This window comes from Vulpes lagopus, chromosome 8 (assembly GCF_018345385.1).
Source record: "Vulpes lagopus strain Blue_001 chromosome 8, ASM1834538v1, whole genome shotgun sequence".
Classification (NCBI taxonomy): domain Eukaryota; kingdom Metazoa; phylum Chordata; class Mammalia; order Carnivora; family Canidae; genus Vulpes; species Vulpes lagopus.
Genome location: NC_054831.1, coordinates 40,506,735 through 40,531,505, shown reverse-complemented (window position 1 = coordinate 40,531,505; position 24,771 = coordinate 40,506,735). Strand labels below are relative to the sequence as shown.

The 24,771-nt window shown below is 39.0% G+C and overlaps 1 protein-coding gene across 5 annotated transcripts in view; it reads right to left on the bottom strand.

The window, feature by feature from the left end:
* MTUS2 (microtubule associated scaffold protein 2) overlaps positions 1 to 24,771 on the bottom strand; it is a 585,745-nt gene that overhangs the window by 334,372 nt on the left and 226,602 nt on the right. For 4 of the 5 annotated variants that reach the window (XM_041765696.1, XM_041765701.1, XM_041765697.1 and 1 more), the window contains one exon: positions 1,058 to 1,255. In XM_041765696.1, coding sequence (XP_041621630.1) covers positions 1,058 to 1,255 — 198 coding nt within the window. The remainder of the gene's footprint in view (positions 1 to 1,057; positions 1,256 to 24,771) is intronic. The other variant, XM_041765700.1, reaches the window with a different exon arrangement.

The window sequence follows — 24,771 nt, the reverse complement described above, 5'->3', positions numbered from 1 at the left end:
AACTAGGTAGAGCAAAATCTAGAACTATAAAGGTACAAATGTGCTGCACCTCATCTCTCCAAACCCAAGAAAGGATCGAGAAAGATCATGCTCAGGGAAAGGAAATTGAAAAAAATAATATAAATCAATCTCATTTTCAAACTCTACCCTTGACACTCCATCTTGTTCTCTCTCTCTCTCTCTCTCTCTCTCTCTTTCACTCACTCACTCACTACTTCAGCCTGATTCAACTACTGTAATCCCTCCCAAAGAGCCTGCCACAGGAAAACCTCTAAGACTTTCCTGGCCCTCCGGCAAGTTCTTGCTAAACTAACCAACATCTGAGGTACCAGGGCTTCAGATCCAATAACAATGACTTTGAAGTTGACAGGCTGAGATGGGCTTTGGTCATTAAAGGCTCAGCTGAATGGGACAGCCTCCAGATCTTCTTTAGGAACAGCAGCTGTCTGTGACTTGCTCTGAGACTATTAATTCATGCTTTGAAATACGGCTTATAACATCAGTCTCAGGAACCAGGCTTAGAGTAGCACCATTCAGCTAATGGGGACCTTTCTGGGCACAGAGTTGAAGAAGTTCAGTTGTCCTTTTCTATTTTTAACATAATTTGGTTAACTTTTAGAAATCCAGCCAAGTGCTCCACCAAAATGAAGGCATTACAGATAATCCCAGTTAATTTAAAAGGATTCTCACCACCACTATTTAATACATAGTTTGTTTCATGCAACACTTGTTTTGGATCTTTCTTTGACTTCTTACATAGAATCCATGGAGCAAAGGGCTCCAGGTCTCAGTCCCTGGATAAGTCATTTTCTAGATTTAAGTCTTTTTTCTAACATTTAAACTCCTCATAACTGAAAAAATGATAGGGCCAAACAGGCTTTTTTTTTTTCCTTCAGTAGATGCTTTTCTAAAGTCTTAACAATGGTAGATGAGGGTAGTCAGATCAAATCTTTCCTACACAAAGAAATCAAATTAGTACACCTGCATGCTGATCCACCCAGTGTGGCCCAAGGGGCAAATCCCCGCAGGGGCACAGCATGCCGCACTGCCCACTTACGGTTGGCTGGCCGGCTCTGCTCCGGCTGCGCGCTGTCCACAGACTGGGTGCTGGAGACCGAGGACACACTGGAGCTCCGCACGAAGCCAAAGGCTGCCAGCTTGGCTGCTGGGAGGCGTGAGTATCCAGGAGGACGAAGTCCAGATTTTGGCAGATTGGATTTTGCAGCATTTGAACCAGAGGCTTTCTTTAAATCTGCTATAATGAATCGAAACCAAACCAAAAAAAAAAAAAAAAAGATATGAAATACATGGACTATGAATATTAATCTAGCTCTATCATAAACAGACCACAATTAATCTTGCAGGGTGTACTTCAGCACATTCACAATACAACTTTGTAAGAAAAGCTCCTCGTTGTGGGCTGGGAGCTTCAGAGAACTCAAGTATGAGGAGAAGCAGCAGGCAGATGAGACAAGAACAGACAACTAGCCCTATTATTATGTGACCATAAATAAAGGTATGCAGTGATTAGGAAGCTGGATGGAATGAACACTTACCGTTGTACCTTACCCTAGAATTGTGAAATTGACACACATCCTTAAAAATCTGACATACAATAATGGGCAAAGAGCCCTTGTGGCAAATATTCATCAACAATTATAAACAATATGTGATAATTCATGGAAGCATGTACAAGGAATCATTTTGCTAACATACTGTTGGTTGTAGGAAAAAGGTGAGGACAAGCTGAGGAGCTGGCCAGGCTGAAATCCAGTCTCTGTTATTTACTAGCTGTATAACCTTGGGCACCTGACCCAATACTTTAGAACTACAGTTTTGTCTCATAAAAGGACTGATGATGATAAAACTGGCCTCAAAGATTTAATATAAGTATTACTGCTTGTAGCAGAACTTTATAGATGCTCCAATTAACACTAAGATTTTTTTTCTCCTTTCTACATGATTTGGTTTTATGTTGAACTAAAATTCAAAAGTAAACTAAACTTCAAAATTAGTTCCCAGATATGTGCAAAGCCAGCTAATTTTGAAATAATAAAACATCACACTATGCTGTCTGAACCAGGCTCTATTCATGGTAATCTCCACACCCTAAGAAGTCTTTCAATACATAATGTTATCACACACAAATTCTCTTTAATATTCCTTAAAAGGAAAAAGGTCTAGATTTCTTAATAATCTGTATAATTGTTCTAGTCAAGCCATATAGCAACTTTCACCTGCTATATTTACTGTGAGTGCATATATACAGATTCTTCAGCAGTGTTCCTCACTCTTTATTATCTACTGAAAGATTAAACAAGTTGTAGACTAATAACTAAAAAAAAAGCCATTCATTTTTTAAAAAATTGATGCCTAGAAATCAATGAAGAATCTACATCAGAAATAAATCTATGTCTAGAAATTTGTGAAGAACGAATAGATCCAAACTGATTCAATGGTGCCTCTTTCTCTACTAGGAGCTCTCCCTAAGAGTGAGGCTGTAGCCAGTTGTACATCCAGAGGAAAGTAGAATATGCACAACTATGGTTTCTTGATTTCTGGGTCAAGACTAAGAGGAGGAGGAATCAAGTGAGGCAGAGGGAAGAGGAAGGAGGGAACAAGAATCTGGGCTGTAATATTCCCAATTCAGTTCTGTCCTTATGCTTGGGAAAAAATGCTCAAATATGATGAGAAATGATCACTGTTTAATAAGTAGTAATGGCCCTTCTATATCAGCAATTAAATGTCAGGTCAATGCCTTCAAATGTTGTTCTATCATTTCACATACTTTTATATAATATCCCCAGAACAATGGAAGTATCCCCATATATCAGATACATTTTTTTTTCAGATACATTTTCAGGGATCCCTGGGTGGCGCAGTGGTTTGGCGCTTGCCTTTGGCCCAGGGCGCGATCCTGGAGACCCGGGATCGAATCCCACATCAGGCTCCCGGTGCATGGAGCCTGCTTCTCCCTCTGCCTATGTCTCTGCCTCTCTCTCTCTCTCTCTCTCTCTGTGACTATCATAAATAAATAAAAAATTAAAAAAAAAAAGGTCAGATACATTTTCATAATAAGTCTACACCAACTCAATTTTGGATAGTGCCTGCAAAACAGTGAAAGTTGCTAAAAAAATCAGATGTTATTTCAATAAGTATACACTAAATCCATCACATTTTAAGACTAATTTCAGTTATGCATAACTTCTTTCCCAACCCAGTTAATCAATAACTGACTTAAGATTACAGTAAAACAAGTGAGAAGAATATGAATAAATTTTTTTTCTAGAAAGAAACCCCGTATTTCAGAATGACGAGAAGATCAGAATTCCTAAAGAACACCTTGACATGTAGTAAACATTCATTTAATATTTATTGAAGAATGAAAATTCGATGCTCCTGGGTGGCTCAGTCAGTTGAGCATTCAATTCTTGATACTGGCTCAGGTCATGATCGCAGGGTAGTGGTACTGAGCTTCATATTGGGCTCCACACTTAATACAGAATCTGCTTAAGATTCTTTCCCTCTCCCTCTACTCTTCCTCCTGCTTTGGAACTCATGCATGTGTGCCCTATCTTAAACAAAAAAACAAATAAACTCCTTTAAAAAATGAAAACTAAATTTATTAAATCATTACATTAGACAACAAAGGCACTGAAAATGTTCAAAGAGGAAATTATCCTATTCCACCCTTACCTATATTTAATGATTACTGGTGTCATTGGCAGAAAGGTAGCATGGAACACGTGGAGAGGGAACTCAACAACACAGGACCCCAAGTATACATGAAGTCAGTCTCTGACTTCTGCGCTTTCACCTTCCCTTAATCCAGCTTTCCCTTTTAATAAACTCACACATTGTGTGTGTGTGTGTGTGTGTGTGTGTGTGTGTGTAGGCTACTTGTGGGAATCTTACCCCAATTCTCTGTGTACATAATTCTTCTAAATTTAATCTATACATCAAGTTACTATCCAATGGTCTCTTTCTATGAGATATATCTCACAAATAGTTTACATATCTTTGGGGTAAAAACATCAACAGGAGATGCTATATCATCCTTGGAAAGGTACTCTTCAGCATTACATTCAGCTGCTCTGACTGAATGTGCCTCAATTTAATATTAATTTCTCATAAAAGGAATTGAATTATTAAAATGTGCAGTCTACGACTTCTCAAGTGCAACATATCAGAAGAATATTTTTTTTTCAAGTACATAGTGTCCTTGGGCTATTCAAAAATACAGATTTTGGGCAGCCCTGGTGACTCAGCAGTTTAGCGCTGCCTTCGGCCCAGGGTGGGATCCTGGAGACACTGGGATCGAGTCCTACGTTGGAGGAGCCTGCTTCTCCCTCTGCCTGTGTCTCTGCCTCTCTCTCTCTCTCTCTATGTCTCTCATGCATAAATAAATAAAATCTTTAAATATATATATACATATATATATGTATATTGATGGAAATAGCATATCACGGTGTACAGGAAGTCCTCCCTAAACAAATGATAACAATGTTAAATAAAACTGAGCAGACACATAAGAGAGACAGCTTCTGTGATGGTCGCATGAAGAGCTTCATGGACACTTTCTCCCGTGAAACAACCATAATTAGCAAAAATTATTTTTAAAACACAACAATCACTTAAAGTTTCTAGAAACTGTTTTAAGGGCATATAGGGGATAAAGAAACATTTATATATGAAAATATACTAAATCTCAGTAAGAATAGTCAAATTGGATGGCACTTGAGCCTGACTCATTCCTTTCCTACTCTGCAACCTTGTCCATCTCAGCATGATAAAAACTCTACTCTGGGTGGTTATGACCAAGGCAACAGGATTTCTCTCCCCCTGGTCAAGAACTACCATCTTTCACTGGGAGAGGCAGGCCACCACAATTTCCCATCCCTATGCCCTCCTCCTAGGTCCACGTTGCAGAGACTGAATTACATGCAAGCAAGAGGCCAAGAGTTGAGGGAACCCTTCTTACCCAGCTCCAAGGAAGAGGGCAGAGGCAGTAACTACCCCAACCATAGCAAGCCAAAAATCCTGAGGCCCTAATCATTGTTGCCCTGCGTCCCTAGTGGTTCAATATCAGGAGAGGCAAAGGGAGAAGAACAGAAGCTACTGCCTCTGCCTAGTACCCACCTGTAAATCAGGATTGTCACTCCTCAAGGTACAGATCACTGTCCACCACACCCCCTACTAGAGTCATAACTAAGAGATCTGCCCAAGGGTAGAGGTAGGCCATAAGAATGAAAATCTCTGAAGCACTCTACAATGCCCACATTAAAAAAAAGAAGAAAGATATTACATCAATAAAGTAATCTTCCATCTAATGACACTGAAGAAAGAAGAGCAAATTAAATATAAGCAGAAGGAAGGAAATAATAAATACTAGAATCATAATAAATAAAATGGAAAAGTAAAAGAGAGAGTCAGCAAAATCAAATTTGGTTTTTAGAAAGATCAACAAAGTTGACAAACCTTTTGTTACATTGACCAAGAAAAAAGAGAGAAGACTCAATTTGTTAAGTGAGGAATGCAAGAGGAAACATCATGACTAATCTTGCAAAAATAAAAATAATTATAAGGGAATATTATGAACAATCTAGTGAAATGAACACATTCCAGAAAAACACAAAGAGAAAAAAATAAATAGAAAATTTGAATATATTTACAACAAGGAAATTGAATTAGACATCCAAAAAGTTCCCACAAAGAAAAGCCCAGACCCAAATGTCTTCAACAGAGAATCCTATCAAGCATTTAAAGAATTTATGCCAGTTCTTCACAAGTTATTCCAGGGAGGGAGGGAGGAGAGAGGGAGACACAGAAATACTTTCAAACTCATGCTAGGGGGTGTTCATTTGATAACCAAACCAGACAAAAATATCATGAAAAAAGAAAACTCTTACAGTACAAAATTTTCACCAAAATACAGCAAACAGAAACCAGCAACATATAAAAAGCATTATATACTATAAACAAGTGAGATTTACCCCAGAATAAAAGATTGGTTTAACATAAAAATCAATGACCGATGCCATATGAATAGAACAAAGAACAACCACATGATCATCTCAATAGATGCAGAAAAATCACTTGACAACTTCCAAACGCATTTAATGATAAAACACTAAACAAACTAGGAATAATAGAAAAATATCCTCAACCTGATAAGAGAATGGAAAAAAAAATCCATAGCTAACATCATACTCAGTGGAAAAAGACTGAATGCTTCCCCCATATATTGGGAACCAGACAAGAATGTCTGCTCTTATCACTTCTACTCAGTATTTTATGGAAGATTCTAGTCAGGATAGTTGAGCAAGAAAATTAAAAGACATGATGATTGGAAACAAGAAGCAAAACAATCTGTAGATCACACAATCTTGTATATAGAAAACCCTATGAAATCTACTAAAAACTATTACAATGAATGAGTTCAATATACAAAAATCAATTGTATTTCTATATACGCAATAACTAATCCAAAAATAACATTAAGATTTCATTTACAATAGCACCAAGATAAAATATTTAGCAACTGTAGTAAAGGGCTGGACTCCCTTTTTTTTTTTTTTAAATGTTTGACGGCTAACAGCTATCAAGTTTCAAACCGCATGCCCCGTTTTACACTGCCCAGCCCCCTACTGCCCCATATCTGGGAAAGCAGATTAGAAAGCCCAGTACTGCCTCCTTTAGAGCTGGCAGGAAAGTCAAACTACACAAGCCCCTTCCCACTCCCTGACAACAATAAAATAAATTGAGTTAGAATCCTTCCCTTGCTCTCTCAAGTCATTTCACACGTTTGAGAGGCCTGCACTGCTCTCCCCAGTCACGTCAGTTATGTAAGTAATAAACTCCCTCACAAACTGCTTTGTGTATGGCATCATCAGTCTTGACATCCAAACCGAATTTTGGTGGAGGTCTTCCTATCTCTTCAGGGTGACCACAACAGTAGGTAGTATGACCAGGATGCTGAGACAGTGACCATCACCAGGAGCCTTTCTTCGTGTTTTGCTTGCTAGATGACTCTGCTGCCTAATAGGAAGCACACACTGGGGCACCTGGGTGGCTCAGTTGGTTAAGCGTTTGATTCTTGGCTCAGGTCATGATATCAGGGTCGTGAGATTGAGCCCTATGCTGGGCTCCGTGCTGAGTGCAGAATCTGCTTGAGTTTCTCTCTCTCTGCCCCTCCCACTCACATGCTCTCTCAAATAAAAAAAATTTTTTTTTAAGGAGAGAAAGAAAGCATGCACTTGGAGCTACTGCTTAATAGCTAGCTCATGCTTTGAGCTATGCTGCTCTGCTCTGCATTAGTGAGTCCTACAGAAAGCCCCTGTCATAGGTTAATCTATCCCACATTGGCAGTTTCAATCACTAATGGTTTTTTGGAGACAGGAATGTGATTGGCTAGGGTCCTTAGTGTGGCCTTGGGTCATGGTTCTTAGCCTGTACCTATCTGCAAGTCTTAGAATGCAGTTGTAACTAATGCCAGGCTCAGGGGAAAGATCACCTTTTGCTGTATACAGGTCCCCTGGGTGAGCACTCATGAAAAAGTAGTCATTAAAGGAAGAAACAACACACACACAAAAAGAGAAAAAGCAGTTATGTGAAGTGGTGAGGTCTGCACTCCTAAAAACAAATGGCTCTGCAGGCCCCATAAACACCTCTGTTGTTGCTGCTGCCTATGCCTCTGTCCCACCAAAAAATCCTGATCCTTAGGGTTATAGAGAAAAACACCCATGGCATCTCTGCAGCACAGTGAAAGGGGTTCATTCAAATCTTCCTTAAGCCTGGAGTCCTTAAATCCTATAAAGTAACAGTGTCATGGGAGAGGCTTCCAACCTTGGTGATACTGATCTGAAGCTCTCCGGAGGGAATCTGCAACTATAAGTGGAGGAGAGAGAACCCCTAGTAAAAACAACAGGGAAATAAAAGGAATATGGGGGTGGAGGAAGGAGGAAAGAAGCCTGTATTTGGCAGAATAAACAAAAAACTGAAACCAAGGTCTACAGTTGGACTCCATTGGAAATTGAAATTTACTAAAGGAACTTATACCCAAAAGATAAAAGGGCACGGACTTTGTACCTCTATAACATAGCTTCTGAATTCATCTTAACATTCCCTTAAATGTATTAATTGGCAAACCTTTATGATTTTAATCAATATTGTGGCTCAAACCATAGTTATACCTGGGGAATCTCATTAAATTGAGATAATATCTCTGCTATAATACTCTATAATTTTAAGGGAATTACTGAACGAGAAATAAAACATAAATAAGCCCCATCTTAACCACAAGAATTACCATCTTGCCTCAACTTCCAGACTCAGAGCATCCATTGTGGATGGATATCCTATAATGGGATAAATATCCCATAGTGGGCATAAACACTCTGTGATTAATAAATTTAAAGAAAATTAAAGTTTTGACACATAAAAAACTTGGCTTGACAAAATGGGACCCTATAGACCATACCTCCAGTTAAAGCAGCTAATATAACTTGCTATAAATTAAAGTGAGGCCTGCAAGAATCGAAACCCATTATACAAGACCCCTGCCGGTCATTTAACATGAAATCTGGACCATTCTTTGTCCCTCAGTCACGGTTTTTCCTTGGTTTCTGAAGGGACACAACACACCTCTATACAGCAGCTACCCACGGAGTACCTGAACAGTCTTCCCATCCCAAACAATCTTTGTAGGCTAGATCTTACCTGGATCCACCTTTCTCCAGGCACAGGTCTGACATTATAATGATATCTTTCTTTGAGAACATTTATATGACACATTCATTCAGGACATATAAATACAAAGAAAATCATAAAAAAAAGGGATAGGTCAACTGACTAGCACTCTGTGCAAAATCCTGCCACCTTAACAAATTCCTACAAATTATTTTTTTAAAGATTTTATTTATTTATTCATGAGACACAGAGAGAGAGAGAGAGACAGAGACAGAGACAGAGACACAGGCAGAGGGAGAAGCAGGCTCCATGCAGGAAGCCCGACGTGGGACTCGATCCCGGGTCTCCAGGATCAGACCCTGGGCTGAAGGCAGGCGCTAAACCACTGAGCCACCCGGGCTGCCCAAATTCCTACAAATTATTTGGTAAACTGTAGGGTACTCTACCCTTGATACTGTCAAGAAATAGCTAGTAATTCTATCAACATCCAAAATCTTAAAAGAAGCCCAAGATCTTTTAAACTCCTTTGGGCTTGGGAGGCAAAATATTCTTCATTATCAAATTTTGCTTTAACCCATTTATGCTGTTACTTGCAAACTGGCTCACCTTTGGTAGGATCCCCTCCAACAAAGGCTCTAGAATCTGTCCAAACTGCAATCAACACATACTTCCATTAGTGCTCTCAGAGCTGATTTCACTGTAGAGGCTTTAGCAACCTCTCTCATGCCTTCTGGAGTTTCTAGACCACCAATAATGGTTACAGGTTGCTCATGGGTTTCTGGTCTAAGAAACTGTCCTCCTAGACCCTGCAATATACAATATTATATTTGCACTTAACCAGTAAGGTTGCACTTACTGGGCACATACTGATCTCTCCTGAAAAGTAAAGCTCTCCTCTGCTCTGAACCTGTGACCCTTTACACCAAGGTCCCCAATAAAAAGTAGCATCCTGCAAACTCAGCATAAGTAGTCTGACCTTCTTGCCACAGAATGGAAACAAACCTGGGCCCTATGGCACAGCCTACCTGCAGAAGGGGGTGGCCTCTCTGTCCTCGTCCCTTGCCTGATGTGGCAGTGCTAGAGGAGATCACTCTTCTCCTAGACCCACTGGCTACCTGTAGAGCCCTTAGAATCAACTGATGAGCCAAAGCGGGAGTTTGTGCACTTTACAAGTGGGACCATAGCCATCACATATGATAGAGCTTGTCAAGAGCTGCTGTTTTTCATCCCTTAATGAAGATGTTCCTGAAAAGGATGCAACCCAAGGGTCAGCACAATCAGAAAAATTTCAAATAGTTATCTAACACTGGATGTTTTCCTCAAAGTCAGTCCCATCTGCACGTTTTTATACTCTTGGGCCATTGTCATTGGCCTGGCAGTCTGGTCCAGCCAGTGGCAGCAACAATTCCATATTCATGGTTGCCTTCTTTAATGTTTAAAAATTTTTTTAAAAAGTTCAAGAATCTTTTAATGCTACAGAGACCCAAAAAATAAAATTAAGGTCACACATGTTTCTATACTCCCTATAGCCACAATACAGGCTCTCACCATGACAGAGTTTTGGACTTTCAAACATTACTGATAGTGAACAAGGCAATCATTTTGCTTCTCAGAATTTGTAATGCTCTTGAACAAGGCATTCAATGGAACTTCTACCTTCCTTAACAGACTTAGGCTGCAAGCCTCATAGAGCACTATAATGGCTTATTATACAAGTTCAAATTCAATTAAATATAGTACATTTTAGTCATCAAATATCAGAGCTCTCTGGCTCCTCCCATCTGAGAAAGTTCATAAGTATGGTGCTCCCCTCTTGGCACCCATGGGAAAGTCAGACCACTCAAACACCTCCCTGAGTATGGTACACTCACCGTGCCCCATTCCCTAACCACAAAAAAACTCCAAATGAATCTTTTCTTGCTCTCTTTCAAGCCATTTGGACCTCCTTGGAAGATGTGCTCTGCTCTCCTCAGAAATATGAAATATCTAGGTAATAAAGCTTTTTATATCCTCTTGAGGTATGTTTGTGGCATTATCAATCTCTGCTAGGAAAGAGAAGCAAATGAGGGCTTTTCGTTTCATTGTCTAAGGTACCTATGCAATCACTTCTACTGATAAAGTTGTCATTACAGTTGACCTTTAAACAATAGAGGTTTGAACTGTGTGGGTCCACTTATACATGTTTTCTTTTTTTCAATAAATACAGAACAGTATTTTAAAAGTATTTTCTATTTCTTATGATTTTTTTAAACATTTTCTTTTTCTCTAGCTTATTCTGCTGTTATAGTACATAAAGACATACAAAATAGGTGTTAAGAACTATATGTTGGCTTATGGTCACGAGTAAGGCTTCAAGTTAACAGCTATCAGTAGTAAAGGATTTAAGAAGAAAAAAGTTACAGGCAGATTTTAGACTGCACAGGGAGATTGGTGTTCCTAACCCCCACATTGTTCAAGAGTCAACTGTATGTGAGAACAAAGGTTGAGATTTTTGGGTTTTGCTTTGTAGGAGTTTTACTTATACCAGAGTGCTTGAAAGTATAACATGCACTGCTTCTAGACTATAAAGCTATTTCATGAAAAGGCTACTCTGTAATATTTCATTTTGCTTTACCATAAATCCAAATTACTTGAATATTTTCCTAATACTAAATGGAAATTTGAACAAATTTGGGAGTTCATCTATATTTTCAAGTGGCTACACCAGGAATAAATTTAACGAAGTGTACAACTCTTTCAAATAAAAACTACAAAGCATTATTAAAATAAATTAGAGAATATACAAACAAGTGAAAAACATTCTATGTTCGTGGATTAGAATACTCACTGTTGTTAAAATGACACTACTCCCCAAATTGATCTACAAATCACTGCAATCCCTATCAAAATTCTAGCTGGCTTCTTTGCTGGAACTGACAAGCTGATCCTAAAATTCATACGGAAATTCAAAAAAAGAAAAAACACAGAGTAGTCCAAATAATCCTGAAACACAAAGTTAGAGAGCTCATACTTCTAATTTTCAAAATTCAGTACAAAGCTACAGTAATCAAGACTATGTGGTACTAGCATAAGGACAGATACAGCCTAATACAAGAAAATTGAGTTTCCAGAAATTCAGTTTATGGTAAACTGATTTCAATAAGCCTGCCAAGTCCATTCAGTGGGAGAAAGAAATGGTTTGTCAATAAATGGTCCTAGGAAAACTGAGTATACAGATATGTAAGAAGGATGTTAGAGTATGACCTCTTGTCATACTAAAAACATCTCAAAAATGAATTAGAGAATTCAATATAGATGCTAAACTATAAAACTCTTAGAAGAAAAGATATACCTCATGACCTCAACTTAGGCAATAATTTCTTATATATGGCACAATAAGCATAAGCAACAAAAGGAAAGGAAAACAAAATGAATTTTGATCAAAGTAAAAGCTTTCAAAATTAAAAGCACCATGAGCTATCACCTCATGACTGTTAGAATGGCCATCATCAGAAAGATAAGAGATAAATACTGGTGTGGAAGTTAAGAAAAAGGAACCATTGCACACTGCTGGTGGGTTTGGAATTTGGTACAGCAACTCTGGAAAACACTACGGAGAACTCTCAAAAAATTAAAATGATCTAACAATTCCACTTCTGGGAATATATCCAAAGGCAAAGAACATAAAGATATCTGCACTCCCATGTTTATAGCAGCATTATTTACAATGGACAAGACATGGAAACAACCTAAGTGCCTATCAATAGATGAATGGATAAAGAAGTTATTTTACACACACACACACACACACACACACACACACACACACAAATTAGAATATTATTCACTCGAGAAAAATGAGAAAATCTGCAACAATATGGGTGGAATTTGAAGGCATTATGCCAAGTGAAATAAGCTAGAGAAAGACAAATATTGTATGATCTCACGTACATGGAGAATCTTAAAATAAAAATGCAATAAAACCCAAAATGAATGCATGGAAAAAGAGATCAGACTTGCAGTTACCAGAAGCAGGAGACTGGGGGAGGGGAAACTGGAGAAAGATGGTCAAAAGATACAAACTTCCAATTATACGATAAATAAGTACTCAGGGTATAATGTATAGCATGATAACTACAGAAGTTGTCAAGGAAGTAAATCCTAAGAGTTCTCATCAGAAGGAGATAATATTTTCCTTTATTCTTCTTTCTTTTGTTTTTATTGTGTCTATGTGAGAAGATGCATGTTAGCTGAACTTCTGTGGCAACTATTTCATAACATATGTAAATCAAACCATCATGTTGTATGCTTCAAAGTTATACAGTGATATACGTCAATTCTCAGTAAAACTGAGAAAAAAATGTGAAAGCTTTTATATTCAAAAGACACTATCAAGAAAGGGGAGGCAATGCAAGAATGGGAGTAAATAGTTATAAAATATATATCTGATGGCTTTCTAGTATCCAAAATATATGAATAACTATATAACTTGACAATGAAAAGAAAAATAATCAAATTTTAAAATGAGCCAGGATTTAAGTAGATATTTCTCCAAAGAAAATATGCAGAGTGCCAATAAGCCTATGGCAGGAAGCATAATCTCCTTAGCCATCAGGAAAATGCACATCAAAGCCATAATGAGAAACCACCTCACACCCACGAGAATAACTATAATCAAAAAGACAGACAGGACACCTCGGTAGCCCAGTGGTTGAGCATCTTGCCTTTGGCTCAGGGCATGAACCCAGGGTCCTGGGATTAAGTCCCACATTGGGCTCCCACAAGGAGCCTGTTTCTCCCTCTGTCTAGCTCTCTGCCTCTCTCTGTGTGTCTCTAATAAATAAATGAATAAAATCTTAAAAAAAAAAAAAAGACAGACATTAACAAGTGTTGGCCAGAATATGGAGAGTGGGACCTTGTATACCAATTATAGGAATGTAAAATGGCGTAGCCACTTTGAAAAACAATCTAGCAGTTCCTCAAAAAGTTAAACATACAGATACCATATGACAGAATAATTCTGCTTCTAGGTATATCCCTACAAAAACTTGCATGTGAATATTCATAGTGGCATTCTGCATACAGACAAAAGGTAGAAAAATGCAAATACACATCGACAAATGAATGGATAACCAAAATGTGAAATGCCAATGCCAATACACTAGAATATTTTTTAGCCATTAAAAGGAATGATGTACTGATACATGCTGCAATATAGATGAACCCTGAAAACATTAATGCAAGTGAAAGCAGCCAGACTCAGAAGGCCACATATTATATGATTCTATTATATGAAATGTCCAGAATAAGCAGATCCATGGAAACAGGAAGATTAGTGGTTGCCAGAGGCTGGGGTTTGGGAAAATGAGGGGTATTTGATACTGGGTATAGGGTTTCTTTCTTTTGGGGGTCATGCAAATGTTCTATTATTTATTTATTTATTTACTTACTTACTTACTTATTTAAAAGATTGTATTTATTTATTCATGAGAGACACACAGAGAGAGGCAGACACAGGCAGAGGGAGAAGCAGGCTCCATGCAGGCAACCTGATGTGGGACTTGATCCTGGGACTCCAGGAACACACCCTGGGCTAAAGGCAGGCACTAAACCACTTGAGCCACCCAGGTGTCCCCATGCAGATGTTCTAAAATTGATTGTGGTGATGGTTCATAATTCTGTGGATATACTAAAAACCAGTGAACTGTATTCTTTAAAAGGGTGAATTCTATGTGGTATGTGAGTATATATCAATAAAGCTGTTATATCAAAACAAAAGTTAAAAAAAATATAAAATTCTTGTCTTTAGTTCAGAAATAGGCTTACACTATGGTAGAGAAATGGCTATTATTCCAATCTCTTCACTGTCAAAAGGCCTGTATCAGATACAGAATTTGGTCTATCATTTTGAGTCCTCCCCCCAAAAAACAGACAAGTGAATGACACACTTGGCAGAGCAGATCAAAGACCCTTCCAAATGGATGTAACAGTAATGGACAAATTAATTAAAATAACTTCAAAATTAATAAACATCTAAAAAAATCCCCTCTAGGATTCAATATCCAAATCCTATCCATAGAAGCTGAAGGATACTCACTCACATTTATCAAGGCTTCATATTCTTGCAACATTTTTTTTAAAAAGATAAAAATTCCTGTTTGAGCAACAAAAGGTATTTTGCTGCTACTGAATGTTTAAATGATGTGCTGCTCTTTCAAAGTAATACTGTTTTTCTTTTGAAAGGTAAGTCTTTTGAAGAATGCAAATCTTCACATTTCAATGAAAACTGAAGAACTAGATTTGTTCTTACCTTTTTCCTTTTTGCATTGATTCTCCTTTGAGTATATATTTAAATAAATATCTCTGCTTGCAGTATCTCAATCAACTAGAACCATACTATCGTGCTTTTAAGGGTGCAATATTTTATTGATAAAGGTCCATTCTTCATTGTCCAACATACTTGATATCCCAGGCAGTAAAACAGACTTTAAAAAAGTAAATGTATATTAATCCAATTCAATAGGCATTCACAGATGCATACCACTGGCAAGCACTTCAGGAGGAGGTGCTGTGGGAAATTCAGAAACAAAGAAGTGCTTCCCCAGGTGGGGCTTACAACCTATTGAATCAGAGGTACCCACTAGAAATCACTACAGCCTGAGAGAAAGGAGAGAGCAAGGCCAGAACAGAGGCAGAACCTAATGTTATAGGAATAAAAGAACTAAATCAAGGTAAAATCAAGTAAAATGAATCAGAGTTTTTCTTCAAGGCCTTTTTTCCTTAGAATTTTATGTGGGAAAGGTAGGGTTTTTTTTTTCTGGCATATTTGTATGTCCAGGGAAAGGTATTCTTTGAACTGAACTATTTTTTTTTAAACCTTTCTAAGATCTTCCTAGTTGCTTTGATAAACAGGTTGTTCTTTTGCAGATCTTCTGTAGGGAGGTGGTCTGCTTTGCTCAGCTAGCTGAAAAACAATTCCTCTCACCTTGCTCTCAGGACCATGAACAAACAGCAGCTGTTTTTACCAAGCTTCCTTCACATGGGGAAACTGTGAGCAAACTCTTTAGTATGAGGGCCACAACTCCCCCACAGGAGAAAAGAAGGACAAAATTAAACAAAGCAAGGGAACTGACCTGTTTCAGGATTGTACTCAAGATCTGGGTTTGATACTACTGCCCATCAAGGGTATAATCTCAGGCCAGACTTAAACTTTTTGAGCCTCCAAGATGCCTTCCCCTGTGATGATCTTCACCTCCCTCTTGTCCCTACCATTATGGAGTCCCCTCCCACTGACTTGTGTGACTCCGAGAACCCTGAGGGTGTGAAAGACATTGGAAAGACACTGCAGCTTGCTCCTTGGTCTCTTGGGCTGCTCACTTTGGGGGAAGCCCAGCACCACGTGGTAACTCCCAAGAAGCCTTGTATAGAGACCCACATGGGGGGAACTGAGGCTTTCCTGCCAGCAGCTAGCACCAACTTTCCAGCTCTGTGAGTGAGTCATCTTAGAAATGGGTCCTCTGGCCTCCAGCTTTCAGATGACTGCAGATTAGCTAACATCTGACTCTCTGGATTTGGGGGGCAGTTCAGTGGGGCATTCTTTTCACCAGCTCAGTGATGCCTCAGCTCTACATAGGGACAGTCTAAGTTTTAGCTATAAAAGTCCCACATCTTGGGAAACCCCTGAGCACCACCAGGCAAACCAGGAAGGCTGATCACCATAGATTTATAACTCCCACGCTTAAGTAGCAACTTCAACATTTATAGCACAGCCGTGAATCTGGATATAAGTGGAATCCCGGAGTGTGAAGAATGATGAAAACAAGGGAGATATGCCAATGGTAATGATGATATGGAATGAGCTGCCAGCCAAAGGAGAGGGTAAATTCTCTGATGTTGATCTCATCATCTCAGCAAAAACAAATCATTAACACTGGGGAAAAAAAGTTCCAGTGCTGGGGAAACTTATTAGCCACATACAAAGGATTGTAGCTGGACCCTCACCTCCCACCATATGCATAACTTAACTCAAAATGGAAGACCAAGCTAAATTTAAGAGACAAAACTATAAAACTCTCAGAAGGAAATACAGACATAAATAAATCTTCATGAACTTGAGTTAGGCAGAGCCTCCTTAGATATAAAAACATAAACAAAAGAAAAAAATTGAGAAACTGGACATTATCAAGGTTTAACCCTTTTTTGATTCAAAGGATTCAATCAAGAAAGTCAAGAGACACCCACAAAATGGGAGAAAATATTATCAATCATATATATAATAAGGGACTTGTATTAAAAATATACAAAGAACTCTGGAAACTCAACCCAATTTAAAAATGAGCAAAGGATTTGAGTAGACAATTCTCCAAAGAAGATACACGAATAGCTAATATGTGAATTTTCCAACAATCACATAATCACATGTTCAACATCACCTGTCATTAGGGAAATGTAAATCAAGACCGTAATGAGATATATTTCACATCAAGAGGAGAGTTACAATTTAAAAAGCTGATAATAACAAGTGTAGGAGACACTGTAGAGAAAGCAGAATCAAGCACAGAATGGTGGGAATGTAAAGTAGTACAACCAGTTTGGAAAACAGTCTGGCAGTTCCTCACAATGTTCAATATGGAGTTACCTACAATATCTCAGCAATCCTACTCTTAGGTACATTCCAAAAGAAGTAAAGACAAATATCTACACAAAAACTCATGTACAAATGTTTACAGTGACATTATTAATAATAGCCAGAAGTGGCTAAAAGAACCCAAATAGCCATCAGTGATGAATTTACAAATAAATTGTTACATATCCATACAATAAAAGATTATTCAGCAATAAAAAGGAATTGTTATGAACTGAATTATTTCCCCCAAAATGCATATGTTGAAATCCTAATGCTCAGTGTGACTGTATTTGGAGATAGGCCTTTAAAGTTAAAACAGATCACAGGGATGGGGCCCTCATCCAATAGAACTGGTGTCCATTGCACAGAGAAAAGACCATTTAAGGACAGAGAGAGGAGGCAGCCATCTGCCAACCAAGAAGAGAGGCCTTCCTAGAAACTAATCCTGCTGACACCTTGGACTTCCAGCCTCCAAAACTGTGAGAAAATAAATTTCTATTGGTTAAGCCCCCCAGTCTGAGATATTCTATTATGACAGTTGAAGCAGACCCATATAAGACTGAAGTACTTATATACACTACAAATTGGATGAACCTTGAAAACATTAAGGCAAGTGAAAGAAACCAGACAACAAAAGGCCACATATTACGGACTCCATTATGTGAAATGTCTAGAATAAACAAATAGGGGACAGAAGAAAGATTAATGGCTGCTGGGGGCTGGGGTTTAGGAAAATTGAGGAGGACTTGATAACTAGTATAAGGTTTCTTTTTAGTAATGAAAATGTTCTAAAACTGATTGTAGTGATGGTTGCACAACTCTGTCAATAGACTTAAAACCACTGAATTTACAATTTAAATGAGTGAATTGTATAGTATGTGAATTATATTGCAATAAACCTGTTACTTAAGTTGTTATTAAGAGAAACACAGAGAAAGAGAGAGAGCATAAGAGCTAGCCAGCTAGTTAACTAGCTTCTGGAAGGGGAAATAAAGAGGCAAGAGGAAATAAAGAGGCAAAAGACAGAAATTAGGCAAAAGGTGGATGACTAGATCAGACCTTCTCAACCAACCTAAAAGAAATGACTGATGTAGAGGTATTTCTAGCAACAGCAAGTAGCAGAGCCCCCTGACATGACCATGAAAGGCCAGGGAATGAAAACTGCCCTGAGGAGAGTAAAACTGAGGAAGTAGGAGAAGGAAGAGAAAGAGAAGAGAGCTGCACTGCCTCTAGCTTCATTCAGTTCTGCTGAGCTCAAGAAACATCCACTGAACATACTCCAGGTGTCAGGCTACCTCTCGCAAAATAAAAATAAGTAACACCTAGTCCCCACTAACATGGGCACAAGACTCATATGCAGAAAATCCCAATGAAATATGCTTTGTGTAGGAGCACAAAGGGGACAAAGTCCTGAACCCAGGCTGGGCTCACCAAGAATGGGCTGTTGGAAGAGGTAAGCTTGAGCCACATCATGAAGGGAGCAAGTGAGTTAGGTACAGGAAAAGGAGAGAGGGTGTTTCAGGAAGGAAGCTTCTGAGCAAGGCAGGGAGAGCCAGATCTGATGGTGGAGAGGGAGGCTGGAGGAACTTGATTGGCATTAAGGTGCTTAGTGCGTGGTTTTTCTCCTGACCAATCCTGAGCAATGGAGAGCCAGTAAAGAATTTTAAAGGAAGGAGAATGGGTTTCATTTGTGGTATAGAGGATGGGTTGGATATGGGAAAACTGGATATAGGGCCCTCAACTGGGAGGCAGTAAGTAAGGAGAGAAGTCCTGACATTCTGAGAGCAGGAAGGTAGTAGAACGGATATATTCACATTAAAAATCCAGCAGGTCTTGCTGATAGATTTTTGGGGGGCCATGGGTGAGGGAAAATAATCCCCTTTGTTACAGGAATAAGAAAAGACCTACATACCTGCAAAATCTCAAAGGGAACCACAGGACTGAAGCCATGCCCCACTGAGATCATGTACACCTGAAAATACAATAATCTGTAGGGATTTGAGGAAAATCCTTCTCACTTCAAAAAGAATATAAGCAAGCTTTGGCCAGAAGAGTCTGATGGAAGACTCTCCTACAGATGGGTTGGACAGCTCATTTAACTGGTAGTGAGTGGTGACTCAACTGGCTTTATTTTGTTACACAGGACAGAAAGTGCAACTACTCAAAGATGCTTGGTCTGGGTATGTCACTGTGTTTGGAGTTATGAAGAAATTGGTGGTAAAACAGAACACCATGCTAAATGAGAAATAAATAATCTGCAAAACCAAATGATCCATCCTAGTTATGCAGTGTGTCTTTAATTGCGGCCCAAATCTCAAGATTTAATTTTTTATAATAATCTAAAAAACTGGGACTAAGCATTTTTGGATTGTCAGGATAACCAGGATCTGAGTACCTGCATTTGCATTTGTCTAGATGTTCAATCACTTAAAGTGACCGCATTTAAGAGATTCACAAATATCCAGTGATGTATTTTCTACTGTACTAGCCTAAAACAACCACTAGGGAGAGTTAACCTATGTGCACACTTGGTGGATGTATAAATGAATCAGAGCCTCTGCATTAAGAAAAGGGATTTGGAAAGGGGTAGGGTCAGGAACTGGCATAAGAGTGCTACAAACAGAAAGCCAATTAGTGGAAGGGACAACTACTGTAAATACAAATGTCATACTTTTGTTGCTGGATAGACCTGCTTAGAAGCTGTTTAAAAAAAGAGGTCAAATACAGGTGACCTTGTACTAACACATCTTACAGATTTAGAAGAGTTAATTATTTTTAACTGACTCCAAATCTAATGCTACTCAACTGCTGGATTATAAATGTGGATTGATAATGTACTTGGATCCTGTTCCTATTAGTGATTCTCAGGGAAATCAGCAGAGGCTCAAAGCTAATCGAAAGGAACAATATTTTTATGATCAAATGCAGTTGAATCATCTGTCTCCTGATGAAAGTCTTTAGCATTTCAAAATAGAGGAAAAATCAAAGCACTTCCTCTATCTGCTAAGGAAAAAAACTCAGAAAATTGTAAGGTGATGACATAACATGTCTTTTCCATGGAGTGCATTTAAAAACACAGTTCTCATAATGCGTTTACAATACTGATAAAACGGATTCATTTTACGACCCTGAACCCTAAGAGGTGCTGGTAATCCACAGTGACTAGATTTAAGGAGACTGCCAGCTCAAGGTGGCAGACAGAACACAGATATGTTGACCTCCCTTTAACCAAAGATGTCTTAAAACGAGTGTAATCCAATTTTAAGACATACAATGAACAATAACAGCCAACATTTATTGAGTTCTTGCTACTAAGCACTTTACATGAGAGACAGAAAAGAGACAGGTACTTACTGAGCCAGATATTTCAACAATTCTGGGACACAGAACACAAATGGAGGCCCCTGGCTGCTGGGCAGAAAAGGAGAAGCACAGCCTGCAGCAGATATGAGAGCAGCGCTGCAGTGGAGGAAGCAGCCTGCTGGCCTCCCAGCCTGGACTGCCAGGGGCACGGGATGCAGATCCCAGGACGGGAGGAGGACAGTGGACACAGAGTGCGGGAGCTGCCGCAGGGGTTGGGGGGGCATGCAGTGGCCAGGACCCAGGTATTCAGCCCCTCCACGACCTGCCAAGCCCCAGAGGAAGAGGAAAATGCCTTCTAAAGAGTTTGAGGAAATGAACTTCCAGTTCATCCAACTGAGTAAGAATGATACAAAGATTTTCAGGAAATCATCCAGCATAAAGCAAACAACACAAATTTTTTATAAAGGGAAAAATTGTCCCTAAGGATACAGAGAGAATTCAAGCAACAAAATCTATCTTTTAAGAAAGATCTAATTAGCATCCTCAGAGAAATTTGGGAAGATATTACAACAATAAAACACAGAACAATATGTTACGAGAGCAGCAAACAGAAACCATGAGAGCATTCTTGGAAATTAAAAATACAAGAACAACCCAATAGCAGGGTTAAAAAATAAATCCAGAAAGGTTGCCCAAAATGGAAAAAAAGGCATATAAGGTAAAAGAAAACAGGTAAGGAAAAGAAGACACGAATAATTCCTCTGGGAGGTCCCCAAACCAAATAGCAGAAAGTGCAGCACAAAAGAGAAAACAGCAGGAGAAATCAACAACATAAGGTGATTGCTCAAAGCTGAAGGGAGACACACGTCTCCAAACTGACAGTGCTTTGCAAGATAAATCAATCAATCCCTCCTTCCTTCCCTTCCTTTCTCTGTCCCAGTCTCTTCATATGTCTCTGTCTCCCTCCCTCCCTCCCTCTGGTAGACACATGCACACACACATGCACATGTGAGTGCACACACAGAAATTTCTAAAACACCAAGGGCAAGAGAAGATGCTAAAGCTTTCAGAGAGGAAAAACAAATCAGGCCTCCTACAAAAGAGTATTTCTCAGACTGGCATTAGGTTTCTTTTGAGCAATTCTGGAAGTCTTTATATTTTGAAGGAAAATCATTTTCAACCTAGAAAATATTATTTAATCTAGTGAACGCAAACTAAAGATGGTTTCAGAAATGCAAAAACTCTGCTAATTTGCTTTCCTTCAACTGTAAGGAAATTACTGAGGATGTATTCCAGCAAAACAAGCAAGGAAACCAAAGAGGTGGGGCACATGGATCCATCCAAGTTCCAGAAGAACACCATCTAGCTGAGAAGGCCAAAAGAGCTGCAGCATTGAAAATCCCAGAGCGGGAGACCAGGAAAAACAGAAAAAGACACTCTGAAATAACAACCTCAGGACACAGTGGGTATCCAGAAAATATTTATTGCATGATTCTTTCTCTCACACTAGTTTAAGATTCTACCTACCCATACCACTCAGTGCTCCCCAACTTCTGAACCTGTACTTTGAAGTCATGTTTTTATATAGTTTTGGATTAAAGAGAAGAATGTATAAAGATGAGGACATACCCCTTGCCATACTATATAAAATCTAGTAAGACAAGGTTTGTGCTAGGAACTCATACAAAATGATAAATCAGACACATGCCTTGAGATTCCATGTCAACCAAGGTCAAAGATAGCAGAACAATAAAATCTAGATTATGCATCTTCATCTTCACTATCATTTTAAAAAGCAAACAGATAGATCAGGTAATCACAAGGACCATACCCTTCAGCTAAGTCTCATTAGAATCAGTAGTGGATTTTTTGCCTGTATAGGTAAGCTAGGGCTGGCATACTCCTCCTTGCTTTTTGTTCTTTAATTATTTCCCCTCCCCTAGTCTATTCTGGTGTGAACATTACTCACAGGTCCATCTCAGACCCATCTACTTCTCTCCCTTCCCCACCTACCACCACCTGACATGGGCTACCATTTCTGATATGGAAGCCTCCTTAAACAGTCTGTTTCTATTTCCTCTTATCCCACTCCACTCTCTTCCTGTCCCTCAAAACATTTTTCAAATTTCAGTCTAACGGACATTTAAAAAAATGAAATAGGATCATATTCAAGGCACTGGTTAATACTCTTTATGGCACCATCTTGCTTTTAGGATAAAAAACAAATTTCTCAGGCCACCTACGTGGCTCAGTTGTTAAGTGCTGACTCTTGATTTCCACTCGGGTCATGATCTCAGGGGTGGGAGATCAAGCACTGCATCTGGCTCTATACCCAGTGTAGAATCTTCCTAAGACTCTCTCTCTCCCTTTGCCCCTCCACCCAATCTCTCTCTTAAAAATAAAATAAAATAAAAATGAAAAACGAAAGGGGCTCCTGGGTGGCTAATTCAGTTAAGCATCTGACTCTTGGTTTCAGCTCAGGTCATGATCTAGAGTCATGGGATCCAGCCCTGCAATGGGTTTTTCGCTCAGCAGGGAGTCTGCTTGAGATTCTCCCTCTCTCTATCTCTCCCTCTTCCCTCCCCTTGCTCCTATGTGCTCTCTTTCTATCCCTCCCTCTCTAATAAATAAATCTTTAGTAAAATAAAAAAAATAAAAATTTTTAAAAAGGCAAGTTCCTTAACACAGCTTGCCATGTCTGCACCAACATCTTTTTTCTCATCTTTCCCTGACACTCTACATTCCAGCCACACCTATCTTCACATGCACCATTCCCTCTGCCTCAGATATCCTTTTTTTCCACTCCCACTATTGCTGCCACATCCCTCACCCCACACCTCAAATTCTTTACCTCTTCATACCTTACTACATCTGAGAAACTTTATTGGACTGACTCAGGGTTACACTCCCCTCCCGAGTTCGGAGCTCAGGAGACCGCCATCAACAGCATTTGTTCACAATGTATTTTAACTGCTTGTGGGATCTCTTCTATCTTGTTCAGGGTTGTATCCTCAGTGCCTAAAACAAACTGACACACAGTAAGTGCTCAATAAATGTTTATTAAATATGCAAACAGTGTTTGTCCAAATAAAAAGAAAGAACACTTATGCCTGTGACCAACCCAGAGCCAATGAAGTTGACTTTCTGGGTCTGGATGGAAGAAACTAGAATTTTGAATAAATGTCTCCAGGGCATTATTAGGCATGTTCAGTTGCAATGAAAGTCAAAGCTAGCACAGCTTTATTTGCTGGATGAACAATGAAAATACAGCCATTGTCAATGTCCTTTTCAATAGTAGGTAGAAATGGTAATGTTGAGAGATATATGAAGATAAACAGCAGAACAAACTGAATGGTTCAAAACAAATGGCTCTTCTCCAGCCTCCAAGATAAATCCCAGAGTCATCCAGTGTCATCGAGACACGAAAGGAACTATATTTAGGCCACATTCTCTTTTATTATCTCAGTAATTCATCAGTATGTCTTGGAGGGTTATTTTCACATTTGATATAAACTTTCCTTGGTAGATGCTAGCTATCATTCACATGAAATTAAGTAAAACAATGATAAAAATACTGAAGTGGCACTTAGGTGATATCAACAAACTGTTTGCATTCTTAACACGGGCATCAACACTTTGCCCACTCTGTTCTTCACCTATTCCTCTCCTTTGTCTTGGAAGAATCAATGTCCTACTTCTCTTCCAAGGTTTACTCATAGGCATGAGACCTTGATCTCACTATTTCTGGGTATTTCTAACAGTTATCACCACCTCTGTCCAGCTTCTTTCCATAGCCTTTCCATAGGCCACTCTCCTGCATTTCAAACTAGTTCCAATCTCTTCCACCACACTCTTAAAAAACAAAACAAAAACCCTCCCTGCTTCCACCTCCAGCTAACACCCATGGTTCTGTTCTCCATCAGCACATTTTTAGAAACAGCAGAGTCTATTCTCATTGCTTCTACTTCCTCCGTTTTCATTCACTTCTCAGCCTGCAAATAGGTGACTGCCACCCCCACATTTTACTAAAATTGCTCATTCAAAACTAGGTCACCAACTGCTTCCTAATATCCAATCCCAACAGCCTCTCTGCATATCTACTTATTCTTCTCATGTGAGACAGTTTTGGCCATTTTTCTCTTTTGGAAATTCCCTTTTCCTTAGATTCAAATGCT